At 42.8% G+C, this 21,022-nt stretch overlaps 1 protein-coding gene across 3 annotated transcripts in view; it reads left to right on the top strand.

Annotated features, from left to right (window-relative positions):
- The window catches only part of FSCN1 (fascin actin-bundling protein 1), an 87,768-nt gene extending 71,533 nt beyond the window's left edge, over window positions 1–16,235 (top strand). For 2 of the 3 annotated variants that reach the window (XM_069733815.1, XM_069733817.1), the window contains one exon: window positions 11,607–16,235. In XM_069733815.1, coding sequence (XP_069589916.1) covers window positions 11,607–11,809 — 203 coding nt within the window. In that variant the 3' untranslated portion in view covers window positions 11,810–16,235. Of the gene's footprint in view, window positions 1–8,828; window positions 8,909–11,606 lie in introns of all 3 variants that reach the window. The other variant, XM_069733816.1, reaches the window with a different exon arrangement.
- Window positions 16,236–21,022: the final 4,787 nt, after the last annotated feature.

Genomic DNA, 21,022 nt, shown 5'->3' with positions numbered 1-21,022 from the left:
CTGGCAATAGGTCTGGGAGGTTCACTCCATCCTTAACCCGAAAAGGTCCTACAAGTTTATCTTTGATACCAGCCCATACCAGTAACCTACCTCCACCTTGCTGGCGTCTGAGTCGCAGGGGCTCTCTCCGCCCTCCAGAGTCATGTAGAGTCATGGAATATACTCGCCTGACAAAGCCTGCATTACAGAGCTGAAGACTTGTTTGTGCTTGGAAAACTTAAAAAAACTAAAAATAAAAAAAGGTATCTACTTATTACTTGCTGTTGTACCACCTTCTTTAAACCAGCGGCGCTTGTATTTAAATCAGACCTGGTCATAAAACCCCTCTGTCCAACGCCACTTCGGATTTGTGCACCTCTAACACCTCTGCCATGTTGCCTGTTATGAACTGGTGGTTTAGGAGCAACATGGGACGAGCTCTGAAGGAGGTGGTACCTGTACTGACCGCAGTTCCTAAGCTCAACACAACACTAGAAATAGCCGTGGGATGTTCCTGTCACTCCCTAGACACCTCGTCACAGCCTGAGAACTAACTACCCCTAAAGATAGAAACAGGAAAGCCATCTTGCCTCAGAGAAAATCCCCAAAGGATAGATAGCCCCCCACAAGTAATGACTGTGAGTGGAGAGGGAAAAGACATACATAGAATGAAACCAGGATGTAGCAAAGGAGGCCAGTCTAGCTAGATAGGACAGGACAGAATACTGTGCGGTCAATATAAAAACTAGAAAAATCCACAGTTTACAAAAATCTCCACACCTGACTAAAGGTGTGGAGGGTAAATCTGCTTCCCAGAGCTTCCAGCTTAACTGAATAAATCCATACTGACAAGCTGGACAAAACATAGAATGTACAGAACAATTAAGTCCACAACATGTGGACAGAAAAGAGCAAAGCAAGGACTTATCTTTGCTGAACTGGTCAGGATATCAGAGAAATCCAAGCAGAGATGTGTATCCAACCAGGAACCATTGACAAGTGGCACTGGCTGAAGGGAAGAGCCAGGCATAAAAGCCGAGCAGAAAGACAATCAGTGGAAGCAGCTGCAGACTGCTAAATCAAAGGAGCAGCCATTCCACTTAAAACCACCGGAGGGAGCCCAAGAGGAGAACTCACAAAAGTGCCACTTACAACCACCAGAGGGAGCCCAAGAGCGGAATTCACAACAGTTGCCCCCTACGGCTCGTGTGAAAACCATCACCGCAGCTGTGTGCTGGGAATGCCTGAACCAAACGGTCTACAAGAGTTGCTTGTTTGGTAGCCAATATTTGCTCAAGGTTCTCATGTGGCATGATATTTTGTCATTTTCCTTTGTATCGTGGATCCAGTAGGCAGGCCAACCAGTAATCGTCATCGGTCATCATTTTAATAATGCGGGGGTCCCTTTTTTAGGATACGCAAGGCATAATCAGCCATGTGGGCCAATGTTCCAGGTGCATTTCACTGCTTGTGCTGGGTTGAGGAGCACTTTTTTGCAAATCAACATCACTTGTGTCCCGCAAAAACCCTGTACCTCACCTTGCAACGCCACCAGTTTCTATTGCCCCCTGAGAAGCATCCTCCTCCCATAAATATTCATCCCCATCCTCCTCCTCCTCCTCCTCTTCATCCGCCACCTCGTCCAGGAGAGTTCCCTGAGCAGACAATGGCTGACTGTCATCAAGGCTTCCCTCCTCGGCTGCAGACGCTAGCTCCTTAATGTGCGTCAAACTTTGCATCAGCAGACGCATTAGTGGGATGCTCATGCTTATGATGGCGTCATCTGCACTTACCAGCCGTGTGCATTCCTCAAAACACTGAAGGACTTGACAGAGGTCTTGGAGCTTCGACCACTGCACACCAGACAACTCCATGTCTGCCATCCAACTGCCTGCCCGTGTATGGGTATCCTCCCACAAATTAATTACAGCACGCCTCTGTTCGCACAGCCTCTGAACCATGTGCAGTGTGGAGTTCCACCTTGTTGCAACATCGATTAGGCGGTGGTACTGGGGAAGATTCAGCGATCGCTGATGGTTCAGCATACGGCTGGAGTGTACGGGCCACCGGCAGATGTGCGAGCAAAGTCTTCGCACCTTCAGGAGCAGGGCTGGTAACTCCGGATAATTTTTGAGGAAGCACTGCACCACCAGGTTCAAGGTGTGAGCCAGGCAAGGAATGTGTTTCAGTTCTGAAAGGGCTATGGCAGCCATAAAATTCCTTCCGTTATCACTGACTACCTTGCCTGCCTCAAGATGTACACTGCCCAGCCATGACTGAGTTTGTTGCTGCAAGTACTCGGACAGTACTTCCGCGGTGTGTCTTTTGTCGCCCAAACACTTAATTTGTAACACAGCCTGCTGACGCTTACCACTAGCTGTTCAATAACGGGACACCTCGTGTGCAACACTGGCAGCTGCGGATGGAGTGGTCGTGCGACTGGGCTCTGTGGAAGAGCTTTCGCTTGTGGAGGAGGAGGAGGGGTAGTGAACGCCTACAGCCAACTGTTTCATAGACCGTGGGCTAGGCAGAACTGTCCCACTATGGCTGCCCCTGTGGACCCTGCATCCACCACATTAACCCAGTGTGCCGTGATGGACACGTAACGTCCCTGGTCCATGCATCTGTTGTGAGGTGCACCTTTCTACTGACTGCCTCAGTGCATTGACAATGAGGTCTTTGACCTTCTGGTGGAGGGCTGGGATGGCTTTTCTCGCAAAAAAGTGCCGACTGGGTAGGTCATAGCGTGGTACTGCGTAGGCCATCAGGTCTTTGAAAGCTTCGCTTTCAACCAACCGGTAGGGCATCATTTCTACCGAGATTAGTCTAGCAATGCGGGCGTTCAAACCCTGTGTACGCGGATTAGAGGATGAGTACTTTCTTTTCCTAATGAGAGTCTCTTGTAGGGTGAGCTGGACTGGAGAGGTGCATATGGTGGAACTAGCGGTGGTGGTGGTGGCGGTGGACATGGCGGATTGAGAGAGGGTTGGTGATAGTATTCTTGATGTTGGCCTGCATACAGTGTTTCCTACCAGTAACCTTGTGATTCCCTGACTGCTTTGGCCTTGCGACTATACCTCCACATTTGCTGCTGGTGGTGTCCTAACCGGTGGGCTTACAGTGAGGGAAACAATGTAGCATTGCTGACTACCTTCATTCTGAGCAGGTGCACCAACGGTACGGGACGTTTGGTAGTTAGTCCAGGCTTGCAAGTGCATGCTGGTTAAATGTCTAAGCATGCACGTTGTATTTAAATTTTTGAAGATTCTTTCCTCTGCTCAAGGTCTTTGAGCATTTCTTACAGATAACTTTTGACCGATCATTCGGATCTTGGTTAAAAAATTGCCACACTACCCTCTTCCTACTATGGAATACCTTTTCAGGCATTGCACGCTGTGCTACTTTCACCGGATGGCCACGCTGTCCTACAACTGTTTTTGTTTTTGACAAACGTTTTTGTCTTGATATGGGCCTGCCAGATGACAGCTTTTACGATGTAGATGGCTGCTGCGGATCATCCTCCTCCGCTTCTGAGCTACTGGCAGCGGCACCCTCTTCCCCCAATGGCTGCTAATCTGGGTCAACAACTGGGTCATCTATCACCCCCTCTTCAATGTCATGTGCACCTTCCTCTGTGTCACCGTGTAAGGTGCTACAGTGTTCGGGACGGGGCACCATAGTCTCATCAGGGTCAGATTCTGGCTCAGTACACTGCGAGGGCAATGTAGTGATCTGAGTCAATGGAACAGCATAATAATCTAGCTGTGCATCAGTGCACTCCATGTCCGATTCATCTTGTAATGGGCAGTTAACAATTTCCATTTCTAACCCAGGCACGGCATGTGTAAAGAGCTCCATGGAGTAACCTGTAGTGTCGCCTGACACATCCTTCACTTTTGGTTTGGGTGAAGGACACAAGGAAACGTCTTGTTCCTGACCGGGAGCATCCACTGACGACTCGCTGCTTTTATATTTTCAACTTTCTGAAGAGGAGGCAGGCGAAAGAGCTAGAGGCTGTCAGCAAGGAAAGCCAAAACTTTTTCCTGCTGCTCTGCCTTTAAAAGCTGTTTTCCTACTCCCAGATAAGGGAGCCTTCGAGGCCTTGTGTAGCCAGACGATGACGCTGGCTCAACACCTCCAGCCTTAGGTGCTATTGTGCTTTTGCCACTACCACCAGATGCACCACCATCAGTACCAGCTGGCAACCACCGCCCACGGCCTCTTCCACGAGACTTCCTCATTTTTTTGGAAAATAACCAAAATAACAACTGTTATATGGTACTGTAAAACAAGGTAGAAGGTGTATATAAACTTGTTGAGAATTTAAATCTCCCTTTTTTGGGAGGAGACTGAACCAAAACTCAGGCCCTGTGCATAAAACAACACAATGTAAGTGGCAGAAAGTGGCTGGCTGATAAACGACAAAGTAACAGGACAGATACTTCTGAAAACTACTTAACTACTTAAAAGTGAGATTCAAATTCTCACAAAGTGGATATACTTATCCACTTTGTGAGAATTTGAATCTCACTTTTTTTTGGGGGGGAGACTGAACCAAAACTCAGGCCCAGTGTATACAACAACACAATCTAAGGCTAGGTTCACACTTGCGTTGTGCAGTCCGTTCAACAAATACGTTAAATGGACTGCACTAACGCAAGTTCCGACTTTGGCACTGCGCTAGCGCAGATGGAGCATCTGCTAGCTCCATCTGCGCTAGCTGTGCGCTACTAGTGACGGACCCAGAAACGCTGCAGCCCGCGTCTCGGGTCCGTCACTCAATGACGGCACATCGCTAGCGCATGCCCATTGTGGGCGTGTGCTAGCGATGCGTTCGCCATTGCAAGTAATGGCGGCGTTAATGGACTACGTTACACCGCGTTTTGCCGCGGTGTAACGTAGTCCATTAAACGGGTTCACACAATGCAGTGTGAACCCAGCCTAAGCGGCAGAAAGTGGCTGGCTGATATGCGACAAAGTAACTGGACAGAAGTATATCCACTTTGTGAGAATTTGAATCTCACTTTTTTGGGGGGAGACTGAACCAAAACTCAGGCCCAGTGTATATGACAACACAATTTAAGTGGCAGAAAGTGGATGGAAGATATATGAAAAAATACAAAGACTGTAGTACAATTTCAATCTCCCTACAATGATCTCAGGAAAAGTATGGCAGCAATAAGAAGGACTGCTGCACACAAGTGTGGACAAATAAACAAGATAACTGTGTAGAAAGGAGCAACAGGATTTTTGTTTGCTCTTAAAAAAGCAGTTGATTTGCACAGCAGTGTGCAAACAGCAATGCAGCTATCAGGGAGCCTTATAAGACAGCCTAATAAGCTACAGAGCTGATGTACAAAAATATAGCCTCCACTGTCCCTGCCAACAAATGGTGGTGTTGGACAGTGGAAATCGCTACAGCACAAGCAGTTTCGGGGGTTAATCTTCCCTCCCTAACTATATCCCTTCTTCTGATGCAGCTGCGGCAACCTCTCCCTATGGTACGATCGGCAGAAGTAAGATGGCGGTCGGCGTGCACGCCCCTTTATAGCCTCTGTGAAGCCGCAGAAAGCAAGCCAATCACTGTCATGCCATTCTCTAAGATGGTGGGGACCGAGACCTATGTCATCACGCTGCCCACACTCTGCATCCTCCTTCATTGGCTGAAAAATGGCGCTGAAAGCGTCATATGAAACGCGACTTTGGCGCGAAGATCGCCGACCTCATGGCCGATCCCACACTAGGGTCGGGTTTCATGAAACCCGACTTTGCCGAAAGTCGGGGATTTTTGAATTTGTCCGATCCGTTTCGCTCAACCCTAATTACAACACCCTGTGTCTTTATTTCATTAAAATACTTTTTTCATAATTTGTGTGTTTTATTAACCATTTACTACTATTGGATTAATAATGGATAGGTGTCTTATTGACATCGTTCCATTATTAACCAGACTTAATGTCACCTTACAATGGCAAGGTGACATTAACCCTTTATTACCCCATATCCCACCGCCACTCGTAAGTGGGAAGAGAGAGGCAAAGTGCCAGAATAGGCGCATCTTCCAGATGTGCCTTTTCTGGGGTGGCTGGGGGCAGATGTTTCTAGCCGGGGGAGGAAAAACCATGGACCCTCTCTAGGCTATTAATATCTGTCCTCAGTCACTGGCTTTCCCACTCTGGCGGAGAAAATTGCCCGGGAGCCCACGCCAGTTTTTTTTCTGCGATTTAACCCTTTATTTTAACAGCTAGAGCCCCCAAATTATGCACACGCACTACTACCATTAGTAGTCAGGAATATGCAAAAAAAAAGGGATATGAAAAGGTTTACTGTATTGTAAACCATGTCTCATATCATGTCGGGTTTGGGAAGGAGATGGCAAAAGCCAGCAATTGAATTACCGGCTTTTCTGCCTAGCGCTGTATGAAATCTAATATATAAAGCTGTGTGTGTGTGTATGTCCGGGATTGGCATCTGCACAGTCGCAGCTACAGCCACAAAATTTTGCACAGTCACACGTCTGGACCCCGAGAGCGTCATAGGCTATGTTGTGAGGTCAAATTTTAACCCCGCGCGTTCCAATTCACCAAACAATTTTGCCCCTATCTACATAATGGGGGGAAAAGTGAAAGGAAAAGTGTTGGAGGCAAATTGACAGCTACCAGATGTGAACAAGGGGGACTTAAAGAGTGAGAGCGATGGCGCCAAAGAGTATATACCGTACAGTTGCTAAGGTGGGGCCCCGACATGGGATACTCACCACACACGGGGATATGAACACACACACAATGCGCCACACACTACCACATGCTTGAACACATATACCACCCTCCGCACACATTTCACCACACATACACCAACCTCGCCACATAAAAGTCGAAACACAAAAGTCGCCGCTCAAAACTCGCCACGTGCAAAACTAGGCTCACGCAAAACTTGCCACACGTGCAAAACTCACCTCATGAAAAACTCTCCACACGCGGAAAAATTGCCACATGCACAAAAGTTGCCTCACACAAAACTTGCACATACTTAAAACGCACCACACGTGAAACTCGCCACGCGCAAAACTACTGAGCAAATAACATGTGAACGAGGTCTAATACAGGAGGAGATGACACACAGATATATACTATATACAGGAGGAGATGACACACAGGTATATACTATATACAGGGGAAATGACACAGGTATATACTATATACAGGAGGAGATGACATACAGGTATATACTAGATACAGGAGGAGATGACACACACTTATATACTATATACAGGGGAGATGACATACAGGTACATACTATATACAGGGGTAGTTGACACACAGGTATATACTATATACTTGAGCGGATGACACACAGGTATATACTATATACAGGAGGAGAAGACACACGCATATACAGGAGGAGATGACATACAGGTATATACTATATAAAAGAGGAGATGACATGTATATAGAGGAGGAGCTGACATACAGCAGGTATATACTATTTACAGGGGAGATGACATTCAGGTATATACTATATACAGGAGATGACATACAGGTGTATACTATATATAAGGGAGGTGACAAACATGTATATACTGAGGGAAAAATGAGGTGTGAGGTGAAAATGAAAAGGTGTGAGGGAAAATAGTGGAGTGATCGGAAAATGACAGATGTGAGGTCGAAATGACAAGCGTTAGGGGGGATTGAGAGGAGTGAGGGGGAAAATGAGAGGCGTGATGGGAAAATAAGAGAAGTGAGGTGCTAGAACTAACCACAGATATTTACTATGCCCAGGCGACGCCGGGCTCTACAGCTAGTGTATGTGTGTGTATATATATATATATATATATATATATATATATATATATATATATATATATATATATCAAAAACGAGGCAGCACTCCATATTTTCAGTATTTAACCTTGCAGGATTTAATCAACCCACTGTTCAGGGCGACGTTTCGGCTCAGACTGAGCCTTTCTCAAGGCTTGAGAAAGGCTCAGTCTGAGCCGAAACCTCGCCCTGAACAGTGGGTTGATTAAATCCTGCAAGGTTACTGAAAATATGGAGTGCTGCCTCGTTTTTGCTTTATATTGAACCATTTGGATACACGGACTGTCATCCTGGGGCCCTGCACCTGAAGATAAGTTGTGCTGTTCCCCTTTTTTTCGTATATATATATATATATATATATATATATATATATATATATATATATATATATATATATATATATATATATATATATATATATATATATATATATATATATATATATATATATATATATATATATATTAATTAGTATGTATATATATATATATTTATACTGTATATATGTTGTGCTGTTCCCCTTTTTTTTCGTATATATATATATATATATATATATATATTAGTATGTATATGTGTGTATATATATATATATATATATATATATATATATATATATTTATACTGTATATATGTTTTCACGAATATTTGTGCCCATGGATCCATTCTATCTCCATTTTGCAAGCCGGCGAGAAAATCTCGCTGTACGGATGCCATACAGATTACATACGGAGGATGACATGCGTAAAATACGCTGCCACACCCTGCCTATGGATGACATATGGATCACTGTTTTGGGATAATTTCTGCGTATTACGGACCGCATTTCCCTATGCTGAGTGTGACGCCGGCCTAATGCAGTGCGAGTGTTAGAAGAGGTGAGGCTTGCAAAGGAGTCTGAAAGCAATAAAAAAAGGATTGTTTGAGGCATATGTCAGAGATGCTATAGGATTTTTACAGGGTGAAGTGGTCAAAAATGATGTTGTGAAGGCCGAAAGTTTTAAATTCCTATTTTGCATCTGTGTTCACTAGGAAAGCAATTAACATCAACTGATCTTCACGGTGCCATCGAAGGAATAAAATTATCCACACTATCCATAAACAGAGAAATGGTGAGGGAACACTTAGCTAATTTAAATTCATTTAAATCTCCTGGTACAGACGAATTGCATCCTAAGGTAATATGCAAATTGTCTCTTCAGAAAGGAAGAGGACTAGAACTCCAGTGCCACCTATTGGAAGTAGCAATCCTAAAAGTCAATGTTGACCCTTTAACGAGCCTTGGTCACATGACTTAGGATAAAAGCCAAATTAGAATCTCAATTTGCAGACGCTGTGTTTTGGGGTACTGCCCCTCAGTGTAAAGTAGAGATCTGGTTTGGCTGAGTGATGCACTCTGAAGAGACAAATTGCGTATTTCCCAGAGGAGCATTTAAGTCTCCTTATCTCAACATGCTTGGCATGTCAATCTCCGCAAGGAGAAACGATACTTCTTGGATATTGGTCAGACGCCTCTCACTAAGCCAAACCAGATCTCCACTTTGTACTGACAAAGGGCAGTACCCCAAGCACAGTGTCTGCAAATTGAGATTCTGGTTTGGCTTTTATCCTAAGTCATGTGACAAGGCTCATTAAAGGGTCGATATTGACTTTTAGGATTGCTACTTCCAATATGTGGCACTAGAGATCTGGTTTGGCTGAGTGATGCACTAGAATTCTAGTCCTCTTCCTCTCTGAAGAGACAATTTGCATATTTCCCAGAGTGGCATTGCGGCTTTAAGTCTCCTCATCTCGGCATGCTTAGCATGTCAATCTCCACAAGGAGAAACAATACTTCTTGGATCCTAGGGTAATGAAAGAGATAACAGGAAATTGCAGAACCATTAGCCTGAATCTGTTAAAATTCAAATGGGCAAATGTCCCTTTCGCCAGTCTTCTGGTACTTCTATCTTCAAAAAATGAAAAAAAGATGCCAAGAAATTACATGCCAGTGAACTTTACTTCTGCACCAAGAAATATCTTTGAACAAATTATTTAACAAGCATGTGTGTAATTACATGTATAAGAATACAGTATTTTAAACCAGAGCCAGCACTAATCTAATTTCCTTCTATGATGTAATGACTGGGTTGATTAGGGAAATGCGATGTATACTTTATCAAATGCTTTGCAGAAGTCGAGATAAAATATCTTCTACTATCCTTATTGAAAAAATGACCAAGTGTGGGATTGACAAGTCTACAATTAGGTGGATTCATAACTAGTTCAGTGATAACTCAGATTGGTAATAAAAGGTTACACATCAAATTGGAAATGTTTCAGGTCGGTACTAGAAGGCTCTGTCTTGGCCCCAGTGCTGTAAAACATTTTTATAAAGCTTCTAGATAAGGGAACTAAAGGTAAACTGATCAAATTTGTAGATGATGCAAAGCTAGGAGTGATGGTTAAAACTATAGAAAACAGAGGATTCAGAAGGATCTAGTTAAGCTTGAACAATGGACAGTGACGAATTTAATGGAGTAATACAAGATTCTACATCTGGGCCAGAAAAACTAAAATTTCATCTACAGAATGGGAGTAATAGAACTAAGCAACAGCACATGTGAAAAAGACTCGGGTATACAAATAGATACTAGATTGCACATGAATCAACAGTGTGATGCAGCAGCAAAATATGCAAACACAGATATGAGATGTATTAAGAGAAGCAGAGAGTCTAGATCTCGTGAATTAATTATCCTCCTCTACTCATCTTTGGTCATACCTCATCTGGAATAATGTTGAGTTTTGCGATACATATATGCTAGCCACCTTAGGGAGAGACCCAAGTTGGGCTAAATGTAGCGGGACGAAAGAGACCGAAAAGCCCTCTACTTAAACGAAATACATAGTGGATGCTTTCCTGAAACGGAAAGTACTCTCCCTAAGGTGGCTAGCATATATGTATCGCTTGCTCACCGAGCCCCACTTCATACAGCCAACCAATTCCAGCCCTGTGCTGATGAGGGCCTAAAGCCCGAAACACGTGTCCACAGGTAGGAATTGGTTGGTTGTGTAAATTTAGAAACTAATCCGCAGCATTACACGCTTGGTGGTTCCAAGCGCTGTGGATTAGACCGGGGTAGAAAGAGATTATTTGCATAGCTCCGCCTACTGCAAAGGATTCTGGGTAAACCTGCTATTCTTTGTATTATGCTGCTTGCAAGTACTTTCCGTTTCAGGAAAGCATCCACTATGTTGAGTTTTGGGCACCACATTTTAAAATAGACATTGAAAAACAAGCAAGTTCAGAGAAGAGCTAACAGGATGGTGAGCGGATTGCTAAATATGTCCTATGAGGAACGGTTAAAGGATCTGGGAATGTTTAGCTTGCAAAAAAAGGCTAAATTGAAATAAGAATCCACAAATAATTGTGTAGAGGGATCATCATTATTCTCATTTGCACATGGAAATACAAGACACAATGGAGTAAAACTGAAAACGTTTTGACAGTGAGGGTGATCAATGAGTGGAACAGGCTGCCATGAGAGGCGGAGTTCTCCTTCAAAGGTAGCCTTCAAACAGAGGCTGGACAGACATTTGTAGGAGACGGTTTAGTGAATCCTGCATTGAGCAGGGGATTGGATACGATGACTCTGGAGGTTCCTTTTAACTCTAACATTCTGTGATTCTAATATAGATACATAATTATTTTGTAGGATAGGTGAAAATCTGCAATTATGTTATTAGTGTATTTATACAGATCTAAATCTCATCTGTTTTGTAAATTACTTACATATTTCATAGTGATTTTTGTACTTTTTACCTTAGATTCCACTGGAAAATATTGGACCGTGGGAAATGATACCTCTGTTACCAGCAGTAGCCCATCACGTGTAGATTTCTTCTTTGAGTTCTTTGATCAGAACAAGGTAGCAATCAAGGTGAATGGCCTCTACCTCAAAGGAGATCATGCTGGTGTTCTTAAAGCCAATGGAGAGTCAATTGATCCTTCTACTTTATGGGAGTACTAAGCATCGGTGTCTGTATCTTTACCCAGTCTAGTATTATTATACATCCTGTGTCTCTTGTGCCTACGTCTTTCTGAACAGGATATCACTTATGCATACTGCTTTGATCATTAAAGTGGAACTCCTGGGAATAATATATCAGGAAACTGATCCGCACCACTGTTCCACCTGTGTCCGGGTGCTAATTCAAATACACAACCTGCCGATTAGTGTCACCACGGGTGCCCACTAAAAGAACAATTCAAATGTCCTTGTAGCAAGTAGAAAAAGATTGTCACTCACCGTCCTTAAAATTCACTTTATTACAGCATTTTTAAAATATCCAGGTCAGGAGAGTGACATGTGGAATCACTGAGCAGGACGACAATCGTTTCGTGCAATAGCAGTGATTCCACATGTCACTCTCCTGACCTGGATATTTTAAAAATGCCATAATAAAGTGAATTTTAAGGACTGAGTGCTACTCTTTATCTACATATTATGTGTGTGCAGTTTTATTATCTTTATAATAGTTGTAATTTAGTGTGACAGAAGCTGCTCCTCACTGCTATCCCCCCCTTCCCGTCTGGGACAATAAGGGCACAGTGTGAAGCTCCCCGCTGTAACAGCCAGCCCTACAAGAGGGTGTATGGCCACACCCCCTTTTTCTGCAGAGAAAGAGCTGTTATCAGGAAACTGGCTGATGGTAGCAGCATGGATAGGAGGGTTGAGCAGTGAAAAGCATCTCCTGTTAACTCAGCCCCCCTGATGTCTCCCTGTCTGCAATCCAGGTAGAGGGGGCGTGACCAGCTCCCTGTTAGTGGCCCTGCAGTGAAGTAGACATTATCAGGGGGCTGGCCATTAATAGAAGCTGTTGGGGGGGGGGGAGGGGAGGCCAAGCTCCCTCATCCCATGCTGCAGTGAGAAACGCATTATTGGGGCTGGCTGCTACTACTAAAATCCAGGAGCAAGCCATGTCTCCTCTCCCCATTCATTTCAAGCTGGTTGTTACAGCGGGGAACTGAACACTGGTGTGTGAAGTATTGTCCCAGATGGAAAGAATGAGCATTTAGGAGCATCTCCTGTCACACTGAATTACAAGTAGTATGAAGATAGAACTGCAATGGGATCTCATCTTAATAGTTCATCAGGACAGGGACTGTACTAAATTGTTTTTATTTCCCTAGAGTACCCGTTTAAGGCTTTGTTCCCATGATGAGATTTTTTTTTTTCATTACTTTCTATTTTACAACTTTGTTCCATAAAGTAAAATGCTGGGTTCTATAGACCCCATTCTTAAGTGGTTTAAACCATCAACCAAATTAGGAAAGTTGTTACCACATTATTTTTGTGTCTGAATTTTATCTTTAAGTAATGGATGTTAGTATTTTGTCTGTTTTTCTGAGTAGCATATGCCAAAGTTTGAGGAACTCTGCCATATAATGTTCCATAATTCACAGCAATGAAAAGAGTTTAGAATAAAATGGTCATGTCAGATTGATATGTTATACTGAGTAATTGCAACAGGTTATCGCTACAAGTCTGTGTCCTAACATATATAGTAACACACAAAAATGTGGTTGGGATGCTAGGAGTGCTGAAAGGTCATTGCAAACGCAGTCTAGTGTATTTGTGAAAAGAGCAGTACACTCCTCCGTCTGCGGTGACTGACAGGTTGTGGTGTAAGTGTGCATATACAAAAGCCTGTCAACCACCTTGAGTATTGATCTCTTGATAAGAGTACAGTATGCTCATAAATGAAGTTCATTTCAGTGATTTTTTGTTTGTTTTTTGTTCTTTCTAAATGCTAGGAGTCTGCATTTGTAGCCATAATAGGGGTACAATATTAAGCGATTGAGCCATGATAAAGGGACATTTGTTAGTACAGGATGACTGTTCAAGCTGAGTCCCGCAGCTTAGTGCTTCACGGTGGGACCAGTTATTTAAATACACTTTCCCGCCAGCTTATTTTCCCTTTATCTCCACCCCCGCTCTTGTTTGACAGCTCTGGCTTCATACAGTTAAGCTAGGTTCACATTAGCATGAACGCAGGAACATGCGTTGTATGCGGATGCATCCACGTGCATCCTTTTGACGTGCCGCCGAACGCAAGAAAATGCAACATGTTGCGTTCGGGCACATCAAAACGAAGCACGCGGACTCATGCGCATACAACGCAAGTCCCTGCGTACACAATGTTAAAGATAGGTACGCAGGACGCTTGCGGAAGTAGGCGGAGCTTAAGGAAAATTTGACAGCACCAGACTGAAACGTTAGTGTGAACCCGGCCTTAGAGAAGGGTGGTGATGCATGGAAACCAACAGTCATTCTGTGCTGATATTCCCTTTAAAGCATCGACCTAGTCATTAGATAGGTCTCAAGATGAATCCTGAGGAACTCACCAGCTCTTATCTTCCTACTTTGCCAAGGACATTGTGTTCAAGAAGATTGACGGTTAAAACTAGTGGCATGTTGTGCCACTGGTCTGAACTGAGCACTGTCCGAAGCTGTGGCTTTGTCTTTGACCCTGTGCTTCTCAGATGCTGTAGATTCAGCCGGCTCCAGAATTGCGCAAGCAGACTAAACCGTAGAGCCTTGCTTGGATAACTCGTTTCACTGGGACTGCAGGATGATTGATTACCTAGGCAACGATCTGCGCACTAAAAAATTATAAATCACTGTTTTTGAGAAATAAGGATTTTTAATGTGTTAAATTTCAAGGTTGCTATTTTTTCCAATTTTCGCCACTTATGAACTTTTGACAACCCCTTCTCAGCTTTTTAAAATTGAGCAAATGTGACAGATTATATCACTTTGATGCTTGCACCTCAGCAATATTGAAACTTTGACAAGAACTGCCATAAGACGTTTAACTTTATAATGTGCAACACATGAAGTTCAAAAAAGGAAAGATATGGTCTTAAAAAAAAAAACAACCTACCTCACAAAGAGTGTTTTCTTATGGTCAAAGCAGTTCTAGTTAAATGACCCTAGTTGGGTTAGGTTTCATGACATGACTAATATGTTAAAGACCAATAGTTTATAATACTCTTTTATAAGATCTCAGAAGCAGACAGATCTCACCATCCATTATAAAACATAAACCTTCATTGTTTTATCGATAATATATAGTTAATACATTGGTGCTAAATATCACTGTAAATCCAATGGTTTTTTATTGGCTTCAAATTTTGTAATTGTTAATGAGAAATAAATCATTCAATAAAGTGGTAAGCTTTTATAGAGTTGGCACAGGGAAATTTTGAAGGTGGTAACCTTGCATTTGCAGTGATCTTGTTATACCTTTTCAATATTTCTCAAAGTATTATTCAGTATTTTTCCATTACCTATTGTTTACAGTGCCCATATGAAATGGTGCAGCCTTTTCATGTGTTTTTGTTTTCCTGCAGATCTCACACGGTCATTTCCCCAAATGGTGTCCATGGGTAGCCCCAATTTTATCTTTAAGCTCTGTATTTATACAGCTGAGCTCTGTATAAATCCATATGCATTAAGCACCTCTTGGGCCACATGCGTGTTTCTGTATGGTGTATTTCATGTAAATGGGATTGAAAAAATTCTCCAAATTGCACAAACATCTGAACACCATGCTATGAATTATAAGCATATCCTATTCTGTTGTCAATTTGTCGCAGATATTACTTATTGATATGTAAATGGTAAGTTATTAAGCACCTTTATTATTCAGCAAAATACTCGTGCAACAATATATAGATTTTTGCCATTCATCTCTGGTCATGTTAACACTTTATTGTCTACTGCATGTACTTATGGAGCTGGACCATTGTGGAATTATTTCAGACATTGAGTCCAATAAGTGCAAATTTTGTGTGTGGGGTGCAGTCTGGACAACTAACTTCTTTTTTTTTTTTCCCTGGAGATATTCTGGAATGAAGGGCAGGACCACATATTTGCAGCAAAGCTTTGTAGCATTTTGGACATGTTTGCTTCACATTGACAGTGTGTTTGAATGATTTGGTTGTTTTCTTACCTGTTGTTTTTATTTAAATCATGAAAAAAATGTATTTTAGAATGAAATGTAATCTAGTAAATATATAATCCAAAGGGGTGATCCCTTTTTCCAACAATAGGGAAAATCTCAAACCATATTACGTACCGTATATTTTAGTTTGTTTTTGTTTTGTTACTTTTCTATGAATCTTTGTATTTTTGATCATTTTGTCATCCATGTAACGTTCTACACCAGAATTTGATTTTTAGAGATACATTTAGTTGTACTGAAAAATTCTTCAGTTTTTGTCTCCCAATTGCTAATGTATCAGTTCACCTGTGGTCTAAGGTTTAACTCTTATAACAATAAAGTTAACATTTAGACAGTCAAAAGCTTTGTTACTTGTGACCATTTGCTGTATTTTTGGCTGGTAAATAAACTGGCTACATTTTAAATAAAATAAATACATTGACTAGATTTGTTTTCGCTATTATTTCTGCATTCCTAAAATTACAAAGTTAACATAACGACTCTAAACCTTAATGCTTAAAGGGTACCTATCATAACCAGAAATGCTATTTACCTCCTGATATAGGGTTAACTTGCAGGTAAACACAGTTAAACTCATGCCTGGCCACTTTACTGGAAGCATGGCTAAAGGGAGAAAATGTGTTATACTACATTCTGCATATAAAGTCTACACAACTGTTAAAATGCCATATATTTGTCCTGTAAAAAAATCATACTGAAAAGAATCATTTCAGAACTTCGCAGCTGTCTTCTCCTCTTTGAGTGACAGCCCCTTTGTGTGAAGTCACACAACATAAATGCCACCAGTCAAGCAGGAGGGGGCAGAGCTTGGTGGGGAATAGGTGTGTCATGAAAGATGCTGGATCTCTACAGCCTCACTAGAATATCATTTCACCCGTTGATTTCTCAATAATGGAGGAATAGACTGACCAGGTAATGGTATTGATGTATATATCTTTATGTAGCTCTTTCAAATAGTTTTCTTTATGAAATGCTGCTGATAAAGGGAATGTAACAATAATGTAAGATGACTAGGGAGCACATCTAAAGTCCGCTGTTCTCCTGCAAAAATAAGAATCATATTGCCAGGTCATCTTAACCTTTTTAAAGAATGCTGCAAACACCCCCCCTAATAAAAATTAAGTTTATTCTTTGGTGGAAAAAAAAATTATTTAAAAAATTAAAAAATAAAATGTTTTTGATAATGTACTATAAAGCTTACGGACTTGCAAATCCAAGTTCAATGGGTACCTACATTTTTATTTTTTTTTTTTAAATGCAAAGCATTATATTTTATTTTTTTTATATATATGACTAGAAACGTATACTGTTCTAGTCAAACAGATGGGACTACTCCTGGAATCATGAGCACGTCACTTGCTGGCAGAAGAATCGGAGAGAGCAGCAGGGGGCCTAGGTTCTGCTTGGAATAAAACAGACGATTTGCTGTATAATATTTAATACAAAAACTGCAATTCCAATGATCGTGAGAATTGCTGTTTTGCATTTCTGACATTTATTTTTATGCCTTTATAGCCCTTGCAAAGACTAGTCTTAACAACAAAAGATGAATAAGGCTGGGTTCCCATTGCGTTATGGGACCGCGTTTAACGGACAGCGTTGCACGGCGAAATTAACGCCGTGCAACGCCTCCGTTAACGCGCCCATTGAAGGCAATGGGAACGCGCTTCACTAGCACGTGCCATGTTCGGCACGCGCTAGCGACGCGCCGGTGATTCCTGGCGCGCCGCGGACGCTGCTTGCAGCGTCTGAGGCGCGCCCGCGGTCCGTTCCCCGCTCTCGCAGATCGGGGATCTGCGAGAGCGGGGACGTTACCGTGACCCCGACCGCAGCCCCATAGAAAACATTGCGTTAGCGCAATCCGCTAGCGCTAAACGGATTGCACTAACGCAATGTGACCCTAGCCTTAGAAGAAAGAGCTCACCGCTTTTAGTTATATTGGAGCTGTCTGAAAAGGGTCATTAGCTCTATAATAAAGCACAGTGGTAACCAGAGGATAAAAAAGGAATTCAGCAAGTCCATCCGGTAAATAATAAAAAAAAAAATCAGTTTTATTAGAAATCCATGAACCCCTTTCTGACACTATAGATGTAATAATCTGTCCATGTGCTCTTGGCCTGTTTGACTAGGGACGGATTATTTCATCATCGCGATCGCCTGTTCACACAGGGGAAGGTGCGCAGGGAATCGCTGACGGGTGTCAGCTGATTCTGACTTTAGTCACTCACCGCTCCCGGCAATTTAATCCCTGAAATGCTGTGATCAAACGCGATTGCAGCATTGCGGGAGCAAGCAGAGGGCTGACAGCCCCTCTGTCTTTAGATCAGAGATTTCACGGTGTGATATGGGGACCCTATCGTAGCCATGGCCACCACATGTCATCATGACGACATCCAGGTCACCAGAGCTAGGAAACATGCTGAGCAAGCTTCTCTTGTCAGTGCAGAGCTGACAGTCTCTACAGCATGGGGATGCTGTGCAACTTTGCAATTTCACTCCATTTCAGTCTCTAGTACCACAAAAATAAATGACCGTAAAAAACTATAAAACTGGCAAATTATGGATCTGCCATAATCTTTTAGCTACCTGAACAATTGTCTGGTTGCTTCTTCGGTGCCAGATTGTAGCTCTTAATGTCACTCTCAGTGATTAACAGTGACATTTAAGACGTTAACAGACGCAATGACTTGTGGCTATTTGCTGCTATTAGAGACATATGCTGACTATTATCTGCCCATTATGGAGTGAGTTCTACTGATCCCACTCCAAAATACATGACACATTCTAATTGGAGATGGGTGAACCCGAATAGTAAAGTTTGGAATCCATACAGAGCACTTACTGTTTGGGCGCAGACCCTGAACACTGAGTTCTCCAGGATGTCAGTCTTACTATTCAGGATTGGCACCCCGGACACTGGGTGTTTCTCGTGCTGTCATCTGGATGATGGTGTAAGAAACACTAGCGGCAAGATTTTTACCACTAGTAAGAGATCTGTTAACCTAACAGCCAGCAGCTGTAGCTAGAGGTAGAAAGTTTACCTCCGGTCCTAGAGGAGTCTGCTGATTGGAGTACTACTCCAAACAGCCCACACCTGCTGTCACTGATAACAAAAATAGCAGGCGCCAGCTGGTGTATTTTATCAGCTGGTGCCTACACAATAAATAAAATAGTGTGGGTTCCTCTGTATTTTTGATAACTAGCCAAGCTAAAACAGACAAATGGGGGGCTAGTATTCTCAGGCTGTTAAGTGTTATGACCTGGTGGTTAGGAGCACCCGGAATGACCTGATAGTTAAACTCACACAGGACAAGCTCTGGGATGTGGGAGCTCTGCTGACCGCAACCCCTAATCCTATCACACACACTAGAAATAGCCGTGGAGCGCTCCTGACTTAACCTAGGCGCCTCGTCACAGCCTAAGAGCTAGCTAGCCCTAGAGATAGAAAATAAAGCCTACCTTGCCTCAGAGAAATTCCCCAAAGGAAAAGGCAGCCCCCCACATATATTGACTGTGAGTAAAGATGAAAGTCACAAACGCAGAAATGAAACAAGTTTCAGCAAAGGGAGGCCAGACTTACTAAATAGAGGATAGGAAAGGTAGCTTTGCGATCAGCACAAAAAACTATAAAAGACCACGCAGAGTGTGCAAAAAGACCTCCGCACTGACTAACGGTGCGGAGACGAACACTCTGTATCCCAGAGCTTCCAGCTAGCAAGACAAACTCAGGAACTTAGCTTCTGCTGGAGTAGACAGGTCACCAGAAAGATCCAAGAGTGAACTGAACCAATGCAGAAACATTGACAGCTGTCATGGAGTAACGATCGAAATGGAGTTAAATAGAGCAACCAGCCAAAGGATAAACCACGTCACCTGTGTTAAGGAACCTCAGAAGCAGCAGCTCCACTCACAGCCACCAGAGGGAGTCCATGGACAGAACTCACCGAAGTACCATTCACGACCACAGGAGGGAGTTCGACAACAGAATTCACAACAGTTAAGAGGCCGTGGATATTGACCCCCACCAGTCTAAAATTAGCTTGCACCTGCCCCAGAAAAGGCGCATATATTAAATGTCAATTCTGGTGCCTTGCCTAGCTCTTCCCACCTGCCTGTGGCAGTCGAAAGTGGGGTAGTATTTGTAGGTTTGATGTCACCTTTTCAATTGTTAGGCGACATCAAGCCCATGAGTAAGTAATGGAGAAGAGTCTATAAGACGCCTATCCGTTACTAAGCCTGTAGCCTTATTGTAAATAAAGATAGCCAGATTAGAGTGCTTTATTTGAAAGAGACAGTTTTTACTTTTTTATTTAAAAATAACAGCTATACTCCTCTAACACCCACTGCATTGGAGCCCTCGTCCCCTGTAAAAAAACAAAAAACAAAACTCTCACCTGTCCTATGTTTTGTCCCACGCCATAGTCCATGTCTGCGATAGATGGTTTTCAACTTGACAATGCCAAGATGCGACCATCCAGGCTGAAAACCACGGGAGGATGCACTGGTGCGAGTGCAGCATCAGTGACTAGCGGTGATGTCATCAAGGTTACTGAAGGTCACACTAGGGTGTGACCCCTCTTAATTGTCTGTGGCCAAATTGGTTCTCTGAAAGAGATGGTACGTGCAAGGAGGAAAGAACACACAAGACAAAGTGGATCATGTCTCAAATGATTCTTCCTGATTTATTGCCGTTCTATACCATGCTTCAGCATCCCTTAAAACATTATTACCTCGTAAAAGTCCTTTCTTGCTAGACGACAAACTTTTCCATTCTGTCTCATCAAGCTTTCCCCCTCGGGTTGTAGATCCCGTAAGTTTCAGGAGGAGCTTTGCATTTTTAACATACTGTTTGCCTTCTCTTTCTGCCACTCCTGCTCCTGTGCAGAGAACTGACTGGTTTTAGACTCGCTGGTACCCATGTTACAGTTTCAACCACCGTACTTCCTGTTTTGCCAAAACTTCATATACCTCTGGACTACCGTAATTGTGGATACACCTGAAGGGTGTTGTGTGTGTGTGTAGGGTGATTCAACCTATTAGACTCAATGTGGTGTAGTAGTGCACCTTCTGGACTAGGAGCAGATATCTTCGTATGAATGATTAGTCTAAACACTTTGAATTCAGGAAATTCAGCTGAAAAGGCAGTATAACCAGTGTTGAATCTGCAGACGGGTGTGTCTAGTACTTTAACCCCTTTCTGACATACTGTCCCG

Source organism: Ranitomeya imitator, chromosome 7 (genome assembly GCF_032444005.1).
Source record: "Ranitomeya imitator isolate aRanImi1 chromosome 7, aRanImi1.pri, whole genome shotgun sequence".
Classification (NCBI taxonomy): domain Eukaryota; kingdom Metazoa; phylum Chordata; class Amphibia; order Anura; family Dendrobatidae; genus Ranitomeya; species Ranitomeya imitator.
Note: the sequence above shows the minus strand (reverse complement) of the source record. Positions and strands in the feature narration are given on the sequence as shown.